The following is a 21841-nucleotide window of genomic DNA, read 5'->3' as shown; positions in this document are numbered from 1 at the left end:
CGGGACAGAACGAGATGGGAGTGCACACACACACACACACACAGAGGTGAGACAGCAGGAGAGACGCACACTTACTGGAACTGCTCTCGCTGTCACTGGTGTTTGATGTCACGCCCTCTGCAAAGCAACCAGAGAGACCATCTTCAGAGCCAGCGCTCACCAAGGGCACACGAGCTGGCACCCAGTGCTGGTGGCTGAGAGCAGGGCAGCCAGGTGGCACAACACCAGAAATGCACCCTGGCACCCACGGGGAGGGCTGGGAGCGGGGTGCTGGGGCAGGATAAACAGCTCTCGCCCTTTGTCCCTCTCAGGGGAAATAGGGGATGTGCGGGGGAAGCTCTTCTGCTCGGCTATGCTGAGAGATGGGGGAGGTGCTGGGAGCGGGGCTGCAGGCAGGGCTGGCAGGGTGCAGCATGCACACGGAGGGCAGGGGGGGGGGGGAGCTACCTGCAGAGAGGGGCCGGGACTCACAGAGACGAGACAGTGACAGGATGGGACAGAGTTCGGGGCTTCGCTTTGCTTCGGCTGATCCCAGTGCTGTGACCTCCCCACAGAGGCTGGCTGCTGCCCTGCTGCCCGCCCCACTCGGCGCAGCTCCGCAGGGTTTGGGGAGAGCAGCCAAGCAGCTCTGGGCACGTGGGCAATCATGTACCATCAAAGGAAGATGGCACCATGCCTCCACCTGCTCCTGAGGGTGCCTTGGGCAGGCCCCTGCGTGTGCTTAGGGCACAGCCAAATCCCCCAAGCAAACTGCCCATCCCCTCCCCAATGCAGCACCTCCAGAGCCCTCTGCTGGGAGAGGCAACCAAACCCACGGGGTTCCTCGTGCCCTGCACCCAGAGAAGCACAGCCATCAGGCACCCCCGCGTGTGCTGGCAATGGAAAGCGAACGATGCGCGTTGCAATTCCACTTACTCAGGTTCTTTGCTCCATAATAATCGTCACTTAACCCAGGGAAGTCCTGATTTCACAGACAGCGAGAAGGGGGAGAGGGGGAGAGAAAAGAGCGCAGGAGAGGGGCGGTCAGAGAGGAGGGGGAGAAGAAGACAGAGCCAGATGAGCATTAGTGACAGGAGTGCAGAACGGCCCAGAGCTGTAACTGCAAGTGACGTTAAGAAACATTTCTCTGTGGTGACACTGGCAGCGGAGCACCAACATCTCACCACGCGCTGCTGACCCCCCCAGCAGACCCTCACACCCCTCTGGCTGCACCTTGAGGCCATCGTGGGTCCCCTGAAGCTTCACCACAGCCCCAAGGCATTTCTCCATACAGCCTCACTCGGTCTTTTGCAGCATGAAGCTCTGCTCTCCCCTAGGCCCCTCTGGAGGGGAAAAGAGCACTGCCACACCTCTATCAGCATGGCCGGGGGATGCTTCTCCCCACCTGTGTGCATGAGCTGCCCACACCCCAACACTTGCACAGTCTGCAAAGACAGAGAAAGGTTCCCCCTGCTGCAAGCAGTGCAACAGGATGGGCAGCACAACAGAGCCTGGCAAAGGAGCTGCCTGCAGGCTGCTCTGATGCTGCTGGCAAAGAGTACAGCCTGCCCCGTGCCCATGCCATATGTCCTGCACTGCAGGGCTGGCCAAGAACAGTGCCTCGGTGACCTTCAGCTGCAGGCACCGAGCTGTGCTCCATCAGCACCCCTATGCCCTCCCGTTCTCTCCTTCTACAGCACCTCCAGCACAGGTCACATCCTCACTGCTTCCCACAGCCACCAGCCATGACCACGTCCTGCATGCAGAGCAAGGTGCCCACGCTCCACAACAAAACAAGGGGAACCAGGACAGGAAAAGCTTCCTATGGCTGAAGTCTGTTCCATCAGTGTCTCTCCAGCATGCCAGGCAGCGAATGCTGTGAGCTCAGCCACATGCCCTGCAGAAATCTGAGCACACAGACTTCACACATCATCACAGCCATCATGCTGGCTGTCACTGAGACCTTCACGCAGCCTGGCTGAAGGAAGTGGGCACTGCCCCACAGCACCTGGTTCCAGCTGCTCTCTGCCAAGCCCAGGAGGGCACTGAAAGGGAGCACACAATGTGCTGGCACCTGGGCACGGACACTGCTCTGCCTTGCCCACTTACTCTCCTCTTCCCAAAAACACAAGGCCTGCAGCGTTCTCTGTGAACACTCACTGAAGGAGCGGATGCAATTTAGCTCCTGGAAACAGGAAAGGCTGGGCACAACTGCTCACCTAACCCAGCAAGGGCAGGCTGTTTCATCCTTGCGCTGGAGTTTGCTCCAGAGGAGCTGTGCAGCTGCCTCTCAGTTTTCCCTGGTTGCCTTCTGCAGGCTCCAGCATTCCTGATGTCTGGGCTTGGAGCAACGAGCTGAACACTCAGCATAGCTCTCAAGCCTGGAGGTGCCTCGAGGTTACACCCCCACCCCCTTCTCCCATCCTCTTCTACACACGAGATGTGTCTGTGCACAGCCTTGCCTGCCAGGGAGAGTGAAGCTGCGGCACAGCCTGCCCTCACTGGGAGCCCTGGGTGAGAGCTGGGTATTCCCCAAAATCTGCAGCCAAGACGTGCCTCAGCTGCTGAGTGTGGGCAGTGCTTCTGCCAGCAAGTGCACACATCCCTCATGGCCATGGGGTTTCACCTACAGGAAGGGCTTGGAGACTGTCAGGAATAGGTAGCAGAGAGTCACTTCTATGGGAGACAGTGAGCACAGCCAGGATGTTCCCCCTCAGCCCAGGACAAGGGACAAGCTCCTGCACTGCTCAGCCACCCCTTGCTCTGGAAGGGGAGCAGCCCTTGGCAGGCACAGGGAGAGAGCAGAGCCCATAGCATATGGGAGAGAGCAGGAGGAGGCAGAGCAGAAGTTTAGGCAAGTGTAAAGTTATGAAAGGATGAAGACATCAAACATGAGAGAGAGAAAGAGAGAGCCAGCCTGTGCAGAGACATGGCCAGAGGCAGTTGGGCTTGCAGCAGCTGGGTGAGCCTGCCTGCACAGGGCACTCATGCCTGGTACTTCAGCGGGTGCACAGGGACATGAAATGCAGCAGGAGGTCCCTCACTCGGTTGGCATCCACCCCAAGTGGTGTGTGGGAGCTGCTGCTTTGTTTTCAGGCTCAGGCTGCTCCTTAGCTGCCAGCAGGGTTGATGGGCACAGAACCTGACCAAGACCTGGGCCACATCCATGCCTGACGGTGGCTGGGAGGGCAGCCTGGTGGTACAGCAGGGCACGTGCATGGCCTCAGCCTGCATGGCCTCAGCCTGCCTGGCAGGAGCAGCACAGTTTGGCCAATGCAGGCAGGTACTGGGCTCGCTGGCTATGGGAACGTGGCAAATCTCCCCTCCCCGAGGCAGGAGGTGGGGCTCAGGGGGTTGCACGTTGCCCTCTCTGGCCAGCTGCTACTTACGTTCCTGTCCGCTGCTCTCCTGGGCCAGGTTCTCTTTGCTCTTGTAAAATGGGAACTTTCGAGAGAGGCGGAAACTCTTTTTACGTTTCGTTTTGATCGACTGTGAAGAAGATGGAGATGGAAGGGAGGACAGAAAAAACAATGGCGTTTAACGCATGCGAGGAAAATTAAAATGAAGAGACAATGAGGAGCCGTGTCAGGGCGGTTACCCTGAAATGAAATCATGGAGATTACATGAAAACTGTAATGCAGGGAAAAAAAAAATTAAGTGCGGAGAAAAAATGTGTTTTAGGGATGGTGGGAAGCTGGTGAGCCTCTGCAGGAGGAGCACGGCTTGTTCTCCCTGCCTCATCCGTTCACTCCATGCAAGGGAAGCTCTGCCAGCACCAGGCACCTTCAGTCAGCTCCCAGCCATCAGTGCTCTGCTCCCTTGCCACCGTGAGGACGCCCCGCTACCAAACCACAGTCCTTCATCAGCACTTTCACAGCTGCCCCAGCTGCTCTGCTCCCACCCCGCACGCTGCCGAGGGGAGCTGTGCCTGAGAAAGTCCACTGCACTGCTCCTTGCTCTGGGACAGCTCTGGCTGCCCTCCATGGGAGCACAGAGCTGCTCGGACTCACCCTGCCCCATACAGCACACCATCTTGTTGAGCCTGCTCAGCACTCACCCGGTTGGACTCTATCATGCCGGTCCTGGCGTGGAATTTCACTGTTTTCAACCGCGCTCTCTCCTTCTTCTCCACCCTGATTGGAAGTTAAAAGGGAGAGAGATGCTGCTAGCCCCTGGGATGCCCATAATGCTGCACATATTCCTCATGCTGATACCACCAGATCTGCCACACAGCACAGATCCAGAAGCTGGGTCCTGAGGCTCACAGGACCAAAGCACCACGTGAGCCAGCTCCTGCTGATGGGCACTCACCTCTTCTTGCTGGGGATGACTCCTATCTGCTCGCTCTCACCATGAGGTGTCACAAGCCTGGCTTGCCACCACTCATCATCAGAGGCATTGATGACGTGCAGGATGTCCCCATAGGAGAAGCTGAGCCCCTGGCTGGGTAAGCAGCTGTCCCGGGTCCGGTCATAGTCAAACAGAGCTCTGCAAAGGAGCACAAAGAGGAGTGAAGCCCTCCCCTGCCAAGCAAGCAACAGCACTGCAGACCTCATAAGGCCCAGAATGAAGTGCTCACCATGAACCCCCCACAGAAACGACAGCCCTGGACCAATAAACCAGCTCTTGACATGAGCTGCAAGCAGCACACAAACAACACAGATGCTGAAGAAGGCTGTGGTCAGAAAGCAGTCAAACATTCAAAGTTCAGCAGCCTTGAAAATATAACAAGTCATAAATGGTACCCCAAGGTTTCCTTCCCTGCTGGCCATCAGGAAAGCAGCACACGAGGGAAAACCCAGCTGCTCTGTTCAGGGGGCGAGACCCAGCACCCTTCATCAGTAGCAAAGCTGTGGGCCAGCAGAAGGGAATGGAGAGCCTGCCCTGTGCCATGACAACAAGGCTGTGAGATGGCCAGGAGGTGATCGTGCCCTGCTGCTGGAAGAAGTCACAGCAACGGGCTGCAGGGCACGCACAGCCTTCGCTTTCATTTATGTGTAGAGGTATTTCATTCCAGAGGTCTGTGAGTTATGAACGCAACTCGATGTTTACCTGATTTTACAGCTATTTCAGATTTTTAAATATTTCCCCTAAGAACAGCTTGCTTACTTACAGTAAAAGAGCTTCATCTCCAATATTAAATTACCCAGCTACAGAAAAGATAATTGTTTTTTAAACTAAGGAAGAGGAGCACTAATGCTCTTCCTGTGCAAGTGACTGGAGCCTTATCGCCTGCCTGCACTGCAGCCCTTTGCCTCAAGCTGCTTTCAGGGGCCTCACCCTACCAAAGTCTGATCTCAAAGCAGACCTATTTTTCCAGACACATCCATTCGGCAACGAATGGAAACAGCTGAGCAGCCATTCGGAGCACTGTTGCTGGCAGCACAACTGGGAGCCCCATTTTCATCCCCACGAGGTCAGCCCCACTGCTCCCCCAGGCAGCGTGGGGCACGTTGAGCGCTTCTCAGCCAGCTGCCAGCCTCATCCAGGCAGAAAAGGGGGAAAGCCATAGTAACACCACCCTCTGCCCTGCTCATCACCTCCTTCCACTACGAGGAACCCCGAGGGGGTCTGAAGCAACACAGCACAAGTCACACTGATTGTCGAGCTGAATCCTTTTAACTGTGGCTCCATAAATAGTAAAAGCAACAGGCGCTGTGCACCAGCCTCCTGCAGGGCGAGCTGCCTAGCCAGCTCTCTCAAAAATTGCTTCTCTACCACATTCAATAAGAACTCTCTTCCCAGCCAGCATGGCAGAGGAGGGTCAGCATAGATCTCCTTCCCTGCAGTGGCTCCAGGTGAGCTGGGGTTCCACTCTCCTGGGAAGCAGAAGAGCAGCACCAATTCTCACACTGCTGTGAAAGCTGCCACCGTTCCCAGTTCCCAGTTCTTCCCACTCATCCTGACTGGCTATATTATAACCCCATGCAGAGCTACTGCAGGAGTAGCTATGGAGCGATCCACCTTTGACTAAGCAGATCTACCTGCAGGTCCTTATTTCTGGCAGCAGTGTCAGCGTGCAACTGCAAAGCACCAGCTCATCTTCCAGATCAGAGAGAACCTTATCACAGGAACTGCCCCCTGTGAGCATCCTGGGACTCAGCATCACCACACGTCTTCTGCCTCCCAGGCACCAGCACCTGCCTGCATCAGGATGGTGAGCTCAGGTGCCAGATCTCATCCACAGGGCTGAAATGAAGGCTCAGGCACAGAGCCAGCTCCTGCAGTAGCCCTGTGCTGGTTTCAACCGGGACGCAGATGAGCAGTGGAGCACTAAGCAGTGAGCTGGATGTGCTCTTCTTGGGTCACATCCTTCTTCGAGCACGGTGACCCAGGACCAAGAGAACAGGAACCTTCTGTGCCAAGGCCTGACGGGTTGATGCAGCCCTGAGGTTGCCGATGCAGCCACCAGCTTGCTCTGCTTTCTCCAGCTTACTCGGGCCGTTGCTGAGAGGCTCCTGTGCTTGGCCCCACAGGAGGACAGAAACACGCGTGGCCCCGAGCACAGCACGTGGCAGCCGGCAGTGCAGCACCGCGGGGCCCTTCAGCTGGAGGCAAGCAGCCCTGCCAGGCACTGCTCCCTGCCAAAAGATAAGGCTGCGTGCGTGGCTGGCACGCCCCAGCCAGACCAGCGCCATTAAGAGTGAGGAGAATGCAATTAGGAGGAAGGAAGGAGCAGAGAACCGGCCAGGCAGGATCCGGAGCCAGCAGCACCCTCAGCCCCACTGCCCGCCTGTCAGCTCCCAGCTACAAGACGCCCGCTGCCCAGGCCTGGCCCTGCTCCCCTAATGGGGAACTCAGTGCTGGTGGATGAGAAGCTGGCCTGCCGGAGCCAAACAGCAGCCCTGTGAAGCCCAACCCTCCTCCACACAGCCCCATCATCCCCTGCAGAAGCAGCAGCCTGGCCACAGGGCAATGGAGCAGCACCAGGCCTGCTTGCAGAGCCAGCACTAAGCCGTCCCAGCCCCTTCCCGGCCCAGCTGCTGGTGGACTTTGCCCTGCAGCAGCGCCAGGAGCGTGCCCTGCCCAGGTGGGCTGTGAGCAGCAGGCCCCACGCTGCCCCATGCACCCTGCGACCGGGCGGTGCTGACTCGAGCAGTTTGGTAGCACGTCCCATAATTGAGGTCCTGTCCACAAGGCAGCGGCTCGGCTGGTTTCAGGCAACCCGTGCTCGAAACCACCCCACCCAGAAGGGCTGGGGCAGCTCTCACACGCTCACGGCTGAGGGTGTCAGCAGGGCAGCAGATCACAAATCCAGCAGTGCCTTGTGAAACCACGAACTGCAGGAACAGAACGCGGCTCTGCCCCGTGTCGATGTGGACGCGAGGTCCCTGCACTCCCAAGCCCTCCTGCAAAGCACAGCTCTGCTGCAGGACACGCAGCCTCAGCTCTCACCATCCTCCCTGCAGGGAAAGAGAAGCATCCCTTGCTTTGCCAACCCTCACCCACAACCCAAGGTGAGGAGTTGCAGGATTATTTTAATAAGCAAATTACAATTGCTCATTAGCTGCCACCACACTGCTTCTCACTGCAGCCAGCCGGGAGATGGCAGGGGCAACAGCCAGCAGGGCGTGGGGCATGCAGCAGTCACGGAGCCAGCGCCATGCGGCTGCTTAACCCTTGCCTGCTCCGTGCCTGGCTCTGAACCAAAAGCACAACTTGGAATCAAAGCCATAATCCTCCTAAGAGCTCATCTCCCCTCCAGCCAGATCCCGCTGCATGAGCAGCAACAGAGAAGCCAGTTAGCACAGAGCGGGTAGAGGAGAGAGCTGCCTGCATCCTCCCTTGGACCTCCCCATCCCCAACAGCTCACCCTGGGACGCAGCTGCCTGGCTGCAGCACAGCCCAGCTCTCTGCACAGCTGCCTGTTTAAAAGGTATTTAAGTGCAGAGCACTCAGCCCTGACGAAAGAGTGCCAAACCCACTGCTGTAACTCTCCGAGCTCCATGCCTTATTTATAAAGCTTGCTTCCCTCGCCTCGTAGCAGCAGGGCAACACGTCCTCTGAAAGGTGCAATGCCCACCAGGTGCAAGGATGCAATCCTGGCTGCTGTGGGTGCCCCGGCCCATGGATGAGTTGCTCATCTGCAAGGTGACACATTCTCCTTCCTCGTTCCCAAGTGCTGGGCACACCCAGAGGAAACACAGGCACCTCCTGGAAAGTGCAGCCTGTGAGCACCTGCATCCCACAGCCAGGCACTGCACAGCCCTTGCATGTGCACTCAGGAATGGGTCTCCTGGCCGGAACTGTGACGAAACAGGAGTGGGTCCCACATGGTTACATGCACCCAGTGACCCCTCCCTCAGGAGGGTGATCTCTTCCTCCTCGATCTGCGAAGGCAGCAAGTGGCCTCAGATCTGGAGATGGCACTGACAGAGACATGGGATGGGTCTTACCGGACATAGAGGGACCTCTTCTCGCTTGTCCGAAGTGAGCCAGAGCCAGAGCTCATGCTGCTGTTCATCATCTGCTCTCTCAAGTCGTGGATCTTGGACTCGAAGCGACTGTACTCTGTGGGGAGACAGAGGGTCAGTGCAGGCCGGGGTTGCCCCCAGGTCTCTGCCACCAGCCCACAGCCAGATGAACCCAGGAAGCACCAAGAGAGGCAGCCACAGCCTGCCCACAGGGCATCTTGCCCACGAACCCATCCTTCCTCATACACAAACAAGGAGTGCTGGCAGCTGCCCTGCACACTCTCCTGTCCCAGGGCTGAGGTCGCCTTGTTGAGCACTTCAAAAAAAATGCAGAAAGAGTGAGACCTCACAGGGGCCCATCAGCTGCAGGCCAACACAGCACGGCCGTGCAGCACGGCCCTCAGCTCGGTGGCAGTCCCCAGCCTGCCTGTGGCTTGGGATGGGGAACAAAGCGCGGCCTTAGGAAGGGAAAGGAAGAATTCACCTGTCCTCACCTACATCCCAAGCAGCGCGAGACCCCTCAGAAGCCACCAACACCTCCGGCAGCAGCAGGACGGGAGCTGCCACCACCTGCAGCTCCTCCCTCCGTGCTGCTGCGACCTTCAGCTGGGTGTAAAGGTCGGCCCCAGCACACAGGGCGGAGGCAGCAGCCCCACTCACCCAGGGTAGACAGGAAAGGCGCTGCCAAAACTTCCCAGGATTGGAGATACGTGGAAAACGTTTGGTTATGAAAGCCCCCAGCAGTGCCACGAGTCACACCAAGCACCTGGGCTCACCAATTCTGTCCCTGTCTGTACACACTCTGCAGTTACATCCCACATCCTGGTGCACAGCAGGCTGTGTTTGAAAGCCCCTAACCATGTGCAGAGACTGCTCCTTCAGTGCAGGCACACGGTGGGGTTATGCAACTATGGGTCGGCATTTCTTGGCTATCAAGCCCTAAACTTTACAGCCAGAGCCAGTTAAGGATTTCCCTTCTGTACAGAACTGCTGCATTTTTAATTTAAAAAGAAAAAAAACACACACAAAAAAAAGATGTACCACAAACCCCAACCCGCACACAAAAACTCCACGCTCACACAGAGGAGCTGCGCTGCAGCCTCAGCCTCTGAAGCTTGCTCTGCTGGTTTGCTTCAAACCCCAAACGCCAGCATATGCGGTGCAATGTGAACCTGCGTGTGGGACAGCTTGACGAGCCATCTGCAGGCTGCCTGCTGCTGCTCTCTCCTCGCAGGGTGTTCAGCCAGAAGGGTTAAGCAAGCCAGGTTTCCTCCTCTTTGCAGCTCTCAGACAGCAGCTCGCCCTGCAATCTCGCAGCCCCTCTGCTGGCTCAGGGGCACCCATGCTCTCCTGGCCCATCTATCTGCTGAATTTGCTGCACTCCTTAAGAAGCATTGCATCCACCCTTGCTGCTGCTTCTCCCTGTAACGCTCACACTGGAAGAGGCAGGCAGCCCAGGGCAGGGGGAGGGAAAGAAAGCAGATGGATTTGCCTAATGTAAGTCAGCACTGTTGTACAGATGCTCAGAGGCACGTTAAAATTTCATGGGCAACGCTCCATGACGTGAAAGTTCATACACAGGGTGCAATTGCCTGGCTCTTACAGGGAAGCTGCTGTGAAGAATGCTCCTGTGCAGGCAGGGGGAGGTGCAGCTCACTGCTGGGGCTCCTCAACTGAGCTGTGTCCTGCAGATGGGGCTGCCACCTTCCCTGACATGCTGTGTGATGCTCAAAGGCTTCCCCCCAGGAGAAAGAAGGCAAGCTGCAATGCTGAGCACCTCGAGTAGCACAGGCTGCAGCTTAACAGGATGCAGGAACCCCCTGTGCCAGCAGGCACTGCCTCCAACATCGAGCTTTGAAAGCACAGCTGGAGCCTTCCTGCAAGGTTACCCTGGGAGTGAGCACTTGGATGCAACCGGGCCCCCCCTTATCAGCATGCTGAAACAGCCTCCCCAACAATTATCAGCAGATAGCCTCCCGCAAGCAGAGCTTCTATCTCTGCCCACTGGCTCCTATCCACTTTGCCTCTGCATCCTGGAAGCAGAGCTGCTGCGTGGCAGAGCCTCACCTGGGAAGCACGCCCGCTGTACAGCAGGGTGGTGAACATCAGCAGCTCTTTGCTAATCCCCACCTCTGACGCTCCCACAGCACTGGATGAGTTCAGGACACCCTTATCAACACTGAAAATATGCAACAGGTGAACTCACTCCTCTTGTTGCAAGAGGACCTGACGCCAGCAGGAGCAGCACTTTCTTCTCACCACCTTGCAAGCTGACAAAGTGACACAGCGCTCTTATGTCCCTCCCTGCTCCAGGGCTGCCCCATGCAGGTGCTCCCGGGGAGGGCCCTGAGCCCACAGGGCACAGAGCAGCCCCCATCTCATCCCCAGAGGAACCTTTGGCCTCTGCATTCTTCCACGAGAAAGCTCAAAGGGATTTGGGCTGCCCAGGTTGCAAAGCTCTGGGATTAGACATCCACAGGGCCATTGTCTGCTGCTCTCTCTGCCTCTCTGCCCTCACAGAGCAAAACACATCCTGTTTTCAATAGCGCTGGCTTCGCTTCCACCCAGACCAATGCTCGCTGCCATCCCCGAGCTCATTTCCCTACAGAGCTGCTGTTTCTATGGCAAACAAACCCAGCAAATGGAGTCGGTGTACAGCAGCGGAGCTGAAGCGCAGTGGGGCTGCTGCCCCCCAACCCACACAGGGGGGCCCTGATCCTGTGGCCCTGATCCCCTGTGTGGCTGTTCTGCAAAGAGTGCAAGGGGAGAAAGGGCTGTTAGAGAGCAGCAGAGAGCAATCCCTAAGCATACACAGAGCCTGGTGCACGCGTGCTGCTTTAGGTGCAGGAACAACCTGCATGGACCAGGCAGCCATGAGCGCATCCCAGAGGCCTTCCAGCTGCAGCCCATGCAGACCCCATGGTGAGCTCAATGGCTTGCCTTTCACTGTGAGCACAGAGTGAGCATGCTCTGAGCTGTGTCAAAGCACGGAGACAAAGCAAGCATTACAACTCCTGAAAGTCGCAGTGAGGTCTCTGCAGGCCCCTTCCAGCAGCACACTGCGCGACCACGCCAAGTTTAGCAAAGGATATCGAAGCTTCACTCCACAGGCCTTCAAGGAGGTGGAACTGCCAAACCCATCGCTAGTGCTAATAGCAAAGTCCACAGGGAGACACGCTCAGCAAGAAGGGACTTCACAGACAGCCCAGAGCAGCATGGAACAGAACAATCTCACTACAGCTCTGGGTCAGCGCCAGGCACAGAGGCTGCAGCTCCCAGTGCCGTCCTTCCCCAGCTCTGTGCTCACAGGGCCCCACCAGGAAGGCCCTCACACCCAAAACTGATGGAAGCAGCCTCACAGCTGCGCGGAGGTGGGACTAAACCAGATCACAGCTGGAGCACACCTATGTTGTAGGTGTGACCTGCACAGACCACGCAGCACACATTGGGGTTCTGCAGCCCCACATCACTGCAACAGCACTCAAATTCCAGGCACTGCTGCACATCGCTGCCATAGCAGAACACAGGCCAGAAAGCAGCAGCTCCAAAGCACTGACACCTCAACCCGACTCCAGAGGGCTTCCAAAACATTTCGTCCCATCTGACATTTAGAAACTGCTCTCGTTCGCGTCAACGCCAAATCTCAAGTGGGGAACAGAGCCAGAAATACGAGAACGTGAAACGCTTCCTGGAAAGAAGGAGAAAGAAAAAAAAACAAAAACCAAAACACAACACGAAAAGAAAGAAAGCAAAACAAACAAAACCACACCCACAGCACACCCGTGCGTGGCACTAACGGCTCCGGAGGGCCCCGCTCCGCCGGGACGGGGCACAAAGCGCAGCGACACGCGGCTCCGGAGCGGTGCGGGACTCGGCGCGGTGCGAGACCAAGCAGCCGCAGCTCTTTGTCCGCCGCGGGCACAGAGCGGCTCAGCGCCCCACGGGGGTTTTCCCCCCGGGCGACTCCCGGCAGCATCGACGCCTCCGCCGGGTGAATTAGAGGCCGGCGCTAAGGAAGCGCTGTTGTTAGGGTAATGCCGGGGTGCTGCCCGCGCCCTACTTGGAGCGCGGCCCTGGGATGCTCGCAGCCGCACCGAGAGCCCCCCAAGGCCCGGCCCGCACCACGTACCGGAGGAGCGGCACACGGGAGGCGGCCCTGTTCCCTCTTTCAGGCCCCGAGGCCGACAGCTGGAGAGGTCCCAACCGACGCCTCTCCGGCGACCCCAGCGGAGCCGACCCCCTCCCGGCGGGGCCCAGCCTCCACGCCGGCCTCGCTCCCGGCAAAGAGCCCCCCGCTCCGTTCCGGGAGGAGGGGAGGCGAGAACCGGACGGCGGGCGGGGAACGCGCAGCCCCGCTCACCTGCAGCTCGGCGCGGTGGGAGGCGGCGGCGCCCCCGGCAGCAGCCCCCGAGCCGCCCGGCCCGCACACAAAGCCGCGCAGGCACAGCCGGCGGGACGCCGTCGCTCCGCCCCCCGCCGCGCCGCCCAATCACCGCCCGCATTCCCGCCGGGCACCGCCTCCCGGCCCCTCTCCGCGCCAATCAGCGCCTCGCCGGGCCGCCCCCTTCGCCCGCTCTCTCCGCGCGCCAGTCACCGCCCCGCCCCCCTCGTCCAAGCGCAGAGCCCCGCCCCTCTCTCTGCATACAGCGCACCACCCCCTTATTTACACAGACCACGCCCCACGGTCATTCATTTGCATACTAGGCTCCGCCCCGCCGGTACCTTCGGGCCGGTACTGCGCGATGATGGTCACCGTCTGCCCCGCCCGCTTCAGCGCCGCCGCCGCCTGCTCGTGGGTGGCGTTACGGAGGTTCACACCGTTCACCTGCGGGGACAGCGCCGTGCCTGGGCTCAGCGCCCGCAGCCCCGCACCCCCCCCAACCCCACCGTACCCAACACACCGGCGTCCCCGGGACAGCTCCGCCCCCTCCCGTCCCGCAGCTCACCGACAGGATGCGATCTCCCCTCCGCAGCTCCCCGCTGAGGTCGGCGGGGCCTCCGGCTAGGATGAAAGACACGAAGATGCCCTCTCCGTCCTCTCCCCCGACGATGTTGAAGCCCAGGCCGGTGGAGCCTTTGTGCAGGATGATTTTCCGGGGCTCTCTGCAGGGACAGACACGGGGACATCACAGTGAGGCCACTTGTGCTGGGATACAGGAGGGCTTGGGGTGACACGAGATGGAGCACAGATGGGGACAGAGGGCAGTGGACGTGGCAGTGTCAGAGCATGTGAGGGTACTGGGGACGATGCCAGCATGGGATGAGCACACCCCTCGCTGCACACAGGACGTTCACAGCACAGCCCTGCATGGCACACGAGCAGCCCCGAATTTTTTGGCGGTGACTTAATTCTGGCGCAGCTCAAACAATAGGCAGGCGCTGGCAGAAAGGCCGCCCGGCCCCGCAGCCATCCGGCGTTGATTTTCAGCTAGGAAAAAAAAATAAATCAGTGCCATCAGAACGACAGACAGCAGCTCCTTGCTTTGGCAGCCGGCATGGCACTGGGACCATTGGTGTGGGGTGGATGCACCGGGCTGGGTGTCCCGATGGACTGAATGTCGCTTGGACAGCTCAGGCTGTCACCTTATAAGGAACATGAAAAGCAGAAGACGGACACTCAGACAGACGGACACCCAGCCCTGCCAGACCCTCCCAGCTCTCCTCTCAGCTCCTTGCCCTTGTCCCCACACCGTACCTCGGCTCACACTTGCTCCCATGGCCCTGCCGCTGCCTGGAAGGGGACGGCTGTCCCCGGTAGGACATGGAGGAGGAGACGTTGACGGTGAACATTGTGGCACGGGGCAGGAGCTCCCCAAGCTCTCACCCCGTGGTTCTGTCCTCTGCTCCCACCCGGTGTGGCCGTGGGGCACTCAGCTTCTCAATGCCATGCCCACCCTCGGGATTTTTATGGAAGCACAGAGGACGGACATTCCGGCGCCGGTTAGACCCTGTGGGCTTAACCCCTTCCTGCCCCCCGCTGCACCGGGGCCGCCTCTCCTTCCAGCAGCACTCAGTCCTACAGCTGTGTATCACTGGTGGGGCAGGGGCTGACCCCTGTGACCTTCAGAAGATACTGAGCTCAGCAGAGCTCAAGACTCAGGCTGGGGTGCACAGGTGCTGGAGAGGACTGGGGAAACCCCACTGGGATCGCTGGGTTCCACAGAGGCTCAGCCACATTCCAGGGCTGCTACCAGCACTCAGCTCCACTGCTGAGTCCCGCATCCTTGATTTGCTGCTGCTTTGGTGTCTGCTTGGGAGTCAGCTCGGTGTGAGCACTGCCTGCTGCTGGAGCCCAGCGGTGAAGGCAAAAGATGCTGCAGGAACCAAGGGGAGGAAACAAAGCCCAGGAGAGGTGAATCTCTTATCCCAGCTCTCAGTCACAGTATGCGCTCCAGACACGCTGGGCAGGACAACGTTCCTGCAGATGGATCCTGGACACTGTGGCACCGACACCTTGACCTGAGTGCTGCACACAGGGTTTGAATTTTGGGGGTCCTTTGTGTAGCCTGGAGTTGGACTGATGATCCTTGTAGGTCCCTTCCGACTCAGGATATGCTGGGATTCTGTTCCAATCAGTCCATGCAGGGAAGGAGGCAGCAGCCAGGAGCAGCTCGGCAGCAGTGGGGTCTTGGCAGGGCAGCACCATCCTCTAGCAGCCTCCTGCTGCACTGTGCCCACCACGCTTCAGGTGTCAGGATGCTCTTGTCCCTTTCTGGCCCATAAAGATCCATAAATGGGATCGGGATCCCAGAGAAGGGACAGATGAAGTGGTGGCACTGGGAATCAGTCCCTTCGGTGGTGCAATGCACATGGAGAAAGCGGAGCTCCTGCAGCACTGCATCTTCCCGTGGTGCCCCGGCAGCACATGAATGGCTGCATCCAGAGAGGTCACTGCATGCAGCAGGGTCCAGCTTAGCACTGGGAGGTGAGAACTCAATGGGGTGGATGTGATGGCTGGGGGTCTCCGAGAGGACCTGCCTGCCTCCTGCTCTAGGATCCAAAAGCACCACAGAATGAGGCCATCCCAGCTCTGATGAGGCTGCAGCAACTTCAGTGCCACATGGCAGCCTTGCTCATAACAGCAGAGCCAACCCTGCTCCTGACCTGAGCATCAGCCCCGAGCACATAGCATCCAGCCCTAGCCCCACTGGTACCAAAGTGGGCTCAGCACTGGCCCTGGGGCTCACAGTGCCTGGGTACAGCTGTCCTGGGACTGGTGAACACAGCAAGAGGAGATATGGCGCTACCAAGATGACCCCCCCAGCCCCTCCCTCCCTGCGTAGAGCCCACAAATGGAGTCTTTCAGCCCCAGCAGAGACTCAGCACATGACAGGATGCAGGGACTGGGTCAGACAGAGAAAGGGAAGGAGGAGAAGGGGCAGGGATGGGGATGCCCATTTGCAGTTCTCACCTGGTGAAGTCTTCATCCCCGATCATGTGCCGAGGGATGGGCGAATACCTGGAGGGGGTCACCTGTGGGGGGGCAGGGTATGCAGGCTTGCTCTCCACACCACCCAAATAGCCCAGACTGGAGTTATGGCTTATGTGGTTGTCAGCCAAGGCTGAGAAGGCTGCAAAGAGAGGAGATGGGCATCAGGAGCAGGAACTGGCCTCAGTGTAGATGTGGAGCCCAGCCCAGCTCCAGCGTGTGCCATCCCCATTCCTGCTATGGAACCCCCCGTTCCTGCAGTGCAGGGCTGCTGCCTACGTACTGCTGGCGTAGTCGGGGGGCGCGTACATGTCGTTGAGGTGCAGGCTGCCAGGCTTGGCCACTTTCAGGTACACCATATCAGAAGTGTTCTTCAGAGCAGCCACCGCCTCCTCGTGCCGCACGTCCTGCAGGTTGGTGTTATTCACCTGCCACAAGGCAAAGGGACAGTAAGATGCGGTCAGACCCATCCTGGTTGGGATGCTGGGAAAGGGGGCAGGGGAGAAGCGTGGAGGTGTGGGTTGGGGCTCACCGCCAGCAGCCGGTCCCCGATCTGCAGGCGTCCGTCCTTCTGGGCAGCGCCTCCCTCGATGATCTTGGTGATGTAGATGCTGTTGTCCCCAGGGATGTGTTGGTTCCCAATGCCCCCCGCGATGCTGAAGCCCAGTCCTGGGAATGAGCAGGAGGGGAGGAGAGAGAGGAGGGATGTTTGGCCGCAGCCAACCCTGGGCAACGAGACACCTTCTCACTGTGAGCTTTGATGCGGAGCTGCCCCACACCTTGCACTCACAGCATCCCCCCCTGTAGCATCCTATCCCACAGGATCCCAGCCCACAACACCCCCCATGCCACAGGGACTCCCTGCCGCAGCCCCTTTGCTCACCTTTGGGTCCCTTCATCAGGTTGACCTCCATGATGGTCTCCGGTGGGGGCTGCCGGCGCCGCACAACGAGCCGCACCACGGGGCCTGCTTCCTTCAGGGCCTCCACTGCTTTGCTGTGCACCACCTCGGAGACGTCCACGTCGTTGACCCGCAGCACGCAGTCATTTACACTACAGACACAGTGTGATCCTGAGCTCCCCAGCATCGCCAACCCTGTGCCACCACGGTCACCTCCGCCACCCAGACCCTTGCACAAGGGGAGCTGCTTAAGTTGGATGGGTCCTGCGCTTTGGGAAGTGCCGGAGCCAAAATGTGGGGTGACAGCAAGGTTCCTCCTCCTGGGGTGGAGGCTATGGGGGAAGCAGGGGAGGCAGTCCACATGCTGGAGAGGGAGGAAGGATGGATCCAGCACTGGTTAAGAGCCAGAGCCAGGGAGGAGACGGGATGCTGATAGAAGGAGGATGTCTGGAAAGGGGACCTGCCCAAGGAGAAAGGGCTGGAAGAAAGCAGGTTGAGAGCTGTGCAGTGGGAGCGGGAGGCACGGTGAAATCCCCATCCCTGCACACTCACCCCAAACGTCCATCCATGGCCGCCGCTCCCCCGGGGATGATTTTGGTGATGAAGATGCCGGGATCATCTGGAATGTGGGGGTTGTCGATCCCTCCTGCTATGCTGAAGCCAAGGCCGGAGTTACCCTGCAGGAAAGCACATGGGGCATCTGTCCCACGCTGTCCCAAACCCAGTGAGCCCCTGTGCTGGGCTGCTCCGTGCATGCAGTGGATGTGTGGCCGAGGAAGATGGGTGCTCGTCAGCCCAGCTCTCAGTGCGGAGCACCCGACAGATGGAGCAGGAGCGTGGGAGCCGCCAGGACCTCCCTCACCACCACGTCTCTGTGAGAGACTGAGCTGGTGGACGAGGGGGTGGTCCTTGGCGGAGAAACCTCCCTTTGCTGGCAGATCCTCAAGAGGAGACACCACCCGCACGGCCCATACAGAGAAGGGGGGCTTGGGTCAGGTGCTGGCAGCCTAGTGGCTCCTGCAAGACCACTTTGAGTCTTAGCATCCAGTGAGATGTGGGTATTACATGTGCTCATGGCCCAAAATATCCCCAGTTGACCCCAGCACTGCTGGTGCCCAAATCTGCTCCAGGGAGGCGTAAGGATGGAGATGAAGCCTTGCTGGGAGGAAGGAGGGAGCCCCTGTCCCAGTGCTCGCTGTGTCCCAGCAGTGTCCCAGCACCAGAGGTATTTCTGTTGCCCAGTCCTTGCTCACAGGACCCTGCTCTGTCACACACTTAGGAGTGCTGCTCTCAGTGCCATGCTTGATGCAAGCGGACAATTACTGTTTATTTTTTTCTGCTCTGCCTTGAAAATCAGATGGCTTGTTGCCTTGTTTTCTCATGCGGAAGAGCTGACACTTAGTCACATCCTACCAGGCCTGCCTCTCATACGCAGCCACGCTCGGGCCAAGTTCTGTCCTGGCTGCCCGGCGGTGCTGCTCATCCACAGAGGGAGGGGAGCCCTGGGGGCCCCTGCATGGACCCATGGCTGGGATGGCTGCATCCAAGCAGAGGCTCCAAAGGAGGTCTCCTGACTGCAACGTGTCCAGCTCAGGCCATGATTCAGGAGGCATTTGTTACTATTCCGATAATCCAGAAGAAATCAAATTAATGAGATTTCTTTGCCGGCACTGGGGCTGCTGGAGATGTGGGGACAACACCTGCAGCAGACGCGTGCACTGCCCATTGACCCACTGCCACGTTTCTTTGCAGACAGCTCCCCAAATCTGCCATGGTTGCCCTTGTCTTCACAGCAAGGGCAAGCCCATTGCTATGGCTGAGGGTTCTCATCCCTGGAACACACTGCTTTTGCCCCTCTGGCAGCCCGGAGCACACAGCAGCACTCAGCCCAAAAAGGAAGCATCCCCTGGGCACGCTTTGTCAGGCACAATGGGGAAGCGGTGGGTGAGGCTGCAGCCCCAGATAACCTTCCGTCCACCCACCTCCGTGATGCAGAGCCGGGGGGGAGGAGGGGGATGACTAAAAGAACAGGAGGACGAGTGATGCGTCTTCCCCTGCGCTGCCAGCCAAGTGTGAGGAGGAGGCCCTGCACGGTGCTGGAGCTCCTGGGTGTGGGGTGGGATGGGGCATGCAGCGGTGCAGGGGATGGACCATGCAGCTCTGCGCCTACCCCATGGGGCTGATGCATTGGAGCCAAGCCTGCTCCATCTTTTCCCACAGTGCTCACAGCCCCTACTTGACCCTCTGCTCACGTCCCCATCCCCACAAAACCACCGTTATCCCAACGTCAGCGCTGCGTGGCCAGGATCCCACCGACACAGCAGAAGGTACAGCCAGGAGCTCCCCCCGCCCCGCCGCAATCCAGGCTGCCAGAAAACCTGTCCTCATTGCTCAGCATCACGGCACTCTGTGCCTGCGGCGAGGCAGAGCCATCCGCTGGGGCAGGGGGGGCACCGGGGCACGGAGGCGAAAGACAGAACCCCCCCCCTTTTGTGCGCCAGTGCAGCTCCTCCTGCCTCCATTTTCCAGCAAAGCCGGTGACAAAGAGTCCCCCCCCCATCCAACTCTGCGCTGGCGGCTGTGAGGGGGCGAGGGTGCGAATGAGAAACCTTCCTCCTTCCTTCTGGAGGGGTGTGCGGGGGGGAGCGGAGCGGTGAGCCCACCCCTGTGCTGCAGGGAAGGAGAGATGGACCCCCTCCTCCCCCTCCCCAAAACCCCCCCAGCCAATTCGCTGTGTGAGTGGGAGGAGATGCCATGGGGAGGACTCACCCTTTCCAGGACGATCTCCTCGTATTTGAACATCCCATCACTGCCGTTCACCTGCGGAGAGGGAGAGATGCGTTACGGCCGAACACATCCCAGGATACTGCAGTACTGAGAGTCCACCCCAAAACACGGAATATTTGAGAATCCACCCCAAAACCTGGGCTGTCAGAAATGCAGTCGCACAACCCTGCCCTGAAATCCAACCACTCGCTGCTTTTCTCTCTGGGCACGATCCCAAACCCGCTGACTTTAATGCACTTCAGCTCAGTCCTTTTATTCCGGCAGCTCAATGTGCGAGGCGTGAAAAGGGGCTCCACACAAAGCAACGACGCCTTCGTTAGCCAGCGTGTAATTAACCTCGGGAATGCACTGCTGCAGGAAGCAAAGGAAGGGCTTGTGGATGGTCTGTGTGTTACAACACAACATACATCTCTGGTAGCCTCTAACTCCTAACTACCATCTTCCAGCAGCATGGCTTTGTTAATTGGAACTCAGAACCATCTCTTCTGTTGAAACAGTTGGACACAAAGGGAGTTGAGTGCGATATACAGAAGGCGCCCCAGTATAAAAAATAGGAAAGCCATGTAAATGCTGCTCCCTGCCCTGAAAGAACTCCCACAGCCATCGTGGTGAAGGTGATGGGATGCGGTGGTGAGGGCAGGGACTGAGAAATGGGCAGTGAATTAAAAGCAAAAGAGCTGCAGCTGTAGGCTCTGAAATAGCAAAGCGTGCAGGCCAAAACCTTCCATTTTCCCCATCTCTGCCAACACTCAGAAAAAGAAGGTGGCAATTTCAAAGACATCATCCAGATACTTGCTTCCTCTGCATGCCCCGGGTCATCAGAGTAGGTCCTGAACAGCTATGGAGACCTCAATATAGGGAAAAAAAAATGCTGAAAAAGAATTGTATATTTAAAATGGGAAGAGGTTGACTCAAACCTCACACTTGAATTCCTTTTGGGAGATGAGGGAGCAGGCTGTGGGGTTGCAAGGCAGCAGGAATGGGGCTCAGACCTCAGAGCAATGCCATGGGTTTGTAGTGAGCATTGGGAATGATGAAGGAGAGCACGCTCTACTGTGGGTACCATGCTGCAAGAGGGATGAGGATGGAGAGAGTGTGGAGAAGGGAGATGGCATCATGGCTTGGGAACGTGGGCCAGGAGAGGAGGTTGAAGGCATTGAGGTGGGTTTGGCCTCAAAGAACTGACAGAAGGAAAAACTGGACTGAAGAGGCAGATGCAAGCAGTGGTTGAAGAGGAACCTGCTGGGATGTGTCAGGCTGGTGGGAGTTGAGCACTGTCAGCCCCAGAGCCTTGCAGGACCACTGTGACCACTGAGAGTGGGAACAGAAACAAAAGACAGAAGGAACTTGAAACAAAAGAGATTCAGATGGGGCATAAGGGTGAAAAGAAAGCTTTGGGACGTGCTGTTAAGGCATTGAGTTGGACCAGATGACTTTGAAGGGTCCCTTCCAACTCCAACAATTCTAAAATTCTACGATTGACAGCTGCAGGAACATCCCAGGGGCACAGATGCTGCATCCCTTTGCCTGGCACCAGCGCAGCGCAGGAAGGGGAGGATGAAACCTCTTTGGGTGGGGGCAGCAAGACCCCCCACCTCCGCTCTTCCTCCTCACCCCACCACACTGACTCATGCCGACCCCCCTTCGCCACCTCCCTCGCCTGAGCCCCCAGGCAGTTGGTGGCTCTGTGCGTGGCTCTGCCTCCCCCCAGCTTTCCAGCAACTCAGATTCCTGGCAGCCGCCGCTACTACACACGTTGTCCTCTCCGCTTTGGCATTCAACGCTATTGCCACACAGACAGCCATATGCACACCCACGGCCGCAGAGGAACAGCACATACATACCTACAGGATGGGGATGTGCAGAAAACTTTGACAATCTGTGAGCCGCGGGGAGAGCCAGCAGAACCAGCCCAGAGAGCGGCAGCCACCCGCAATGGGAAGCACCAGGGCAGGGACCCACGGCACGGGACACAGGGACACCCCAGGACGTGGCCCCATTGCAAAACCTTTTGAAAGTCTTGGGGTTGTCAAATGCTGAGCAGCATTTTGTGTCATGAAATGGGAAACGTTGGCACCTGCTCAGCACTGCATGTGCCAGGTCAGCCAAGCCTGGACGTGAAGTTCCTGCTCCGATTACGTCTCCAAAATCAGCACAATAGAACACCAGTTAATTGCATGAAGAAACCAAATGGAGCCCTTAATATATACCACGTAACCAAGGGAACAAGCCAACAAAGCTAGTGTTCCAGCACAGGAAAACTGAATACCGGTTACTCATTGACAGCAAAACCCGGGGCGCCTCTATTGCCCCTCCAACTCTCTGCCAAGC

General features: G+C 58.4%; 1 protein-coding gene across 16 annotated transcripts in view; it reads right to left on the bottom strand.

The window, feature by feature from the left end:
• The window catches only part of DLG3 (discs large MAGUK scaffold protein 3), a 55782-nt gene that overhangs the window by 5526 nt on the left and 28415 nt on the right, over window positions 1–21841 (bottom strand). For 7 of the 16 annotated variants that reach the window (XM_052672750.1, XM_052672749.1, XM_052672746.1 and 4 more), the window contains 13 exons: window positions 19493–19543; window positions 17276–17400; window positions 16706–16875; window positions 16355–16491; window positions 16106–16250; window positions 15805–15964; window positions 13340–13496; window positions 13116–13218; window positions 8376–8490; window positions 4291–4467; window positions 4037–4112; window positions 3369–3468; window positions 76–117 (listed from right to left, as the gene is read on the bottom strand). In XM_052672750.1, coding sequence (XP_052528710.1) covers window positions 76–117; window positions 3369–3468; window positions 4037–4112; window positions 4291–4467; window positions 8376–8490; window positions 13116–13218; window positions 13340–13496; window positions 15805–15964; window positions 16106–16250; window positions 16355–16491; window positions 16706–16875; window positions 17276–17400; window positions 19493–19543 — 1558 coding nt within the window. Of the gene's footprint in view, window positions 1–75; window positions 118–915; window positions 962–3368; window positions 3469–4036; window positions 4113–4290; window positions 4468–8375; window positions 8491–8877; window positions 9007–12522; window positions 12626–12753; window positions 12858–13115; window positions 13219–13339; window positions 13497–14088; window positions 14216–15804; window positions 15965–16105; window positions 16251–16354; window positions 16492–16705; window positions 16876–17275; window positions 17401–19492; window positions 19544–21841 lie in introns of those variants that run through there. The other 9 variants (XM_052672747.1, XM_052672752.1, XM_052672754.1 and 6 more) reach the window with 7 other exon arrangements.

Source organism: Tympanuchus pallidicinctus, unplaced genomic scaffold (assembly GCF_026119805.1).
Source record: "Tympanuchus pallidicinctus isolate F22 unplaced genomic scaffold, pur_lepc_1.0 scaffold13, whole genome shotgun sequence".
Taxonomy (NCBI): domain Eukaryota; kingdom Metazoa; phylum Chordata; class Aves; order Galliformes; family Phasianidae; genus Tympanuchus; species Tympanuchus pallidicinctus.
This window is presented reverse-complemented; position numbering and strand designations above follow the sequence as displayed.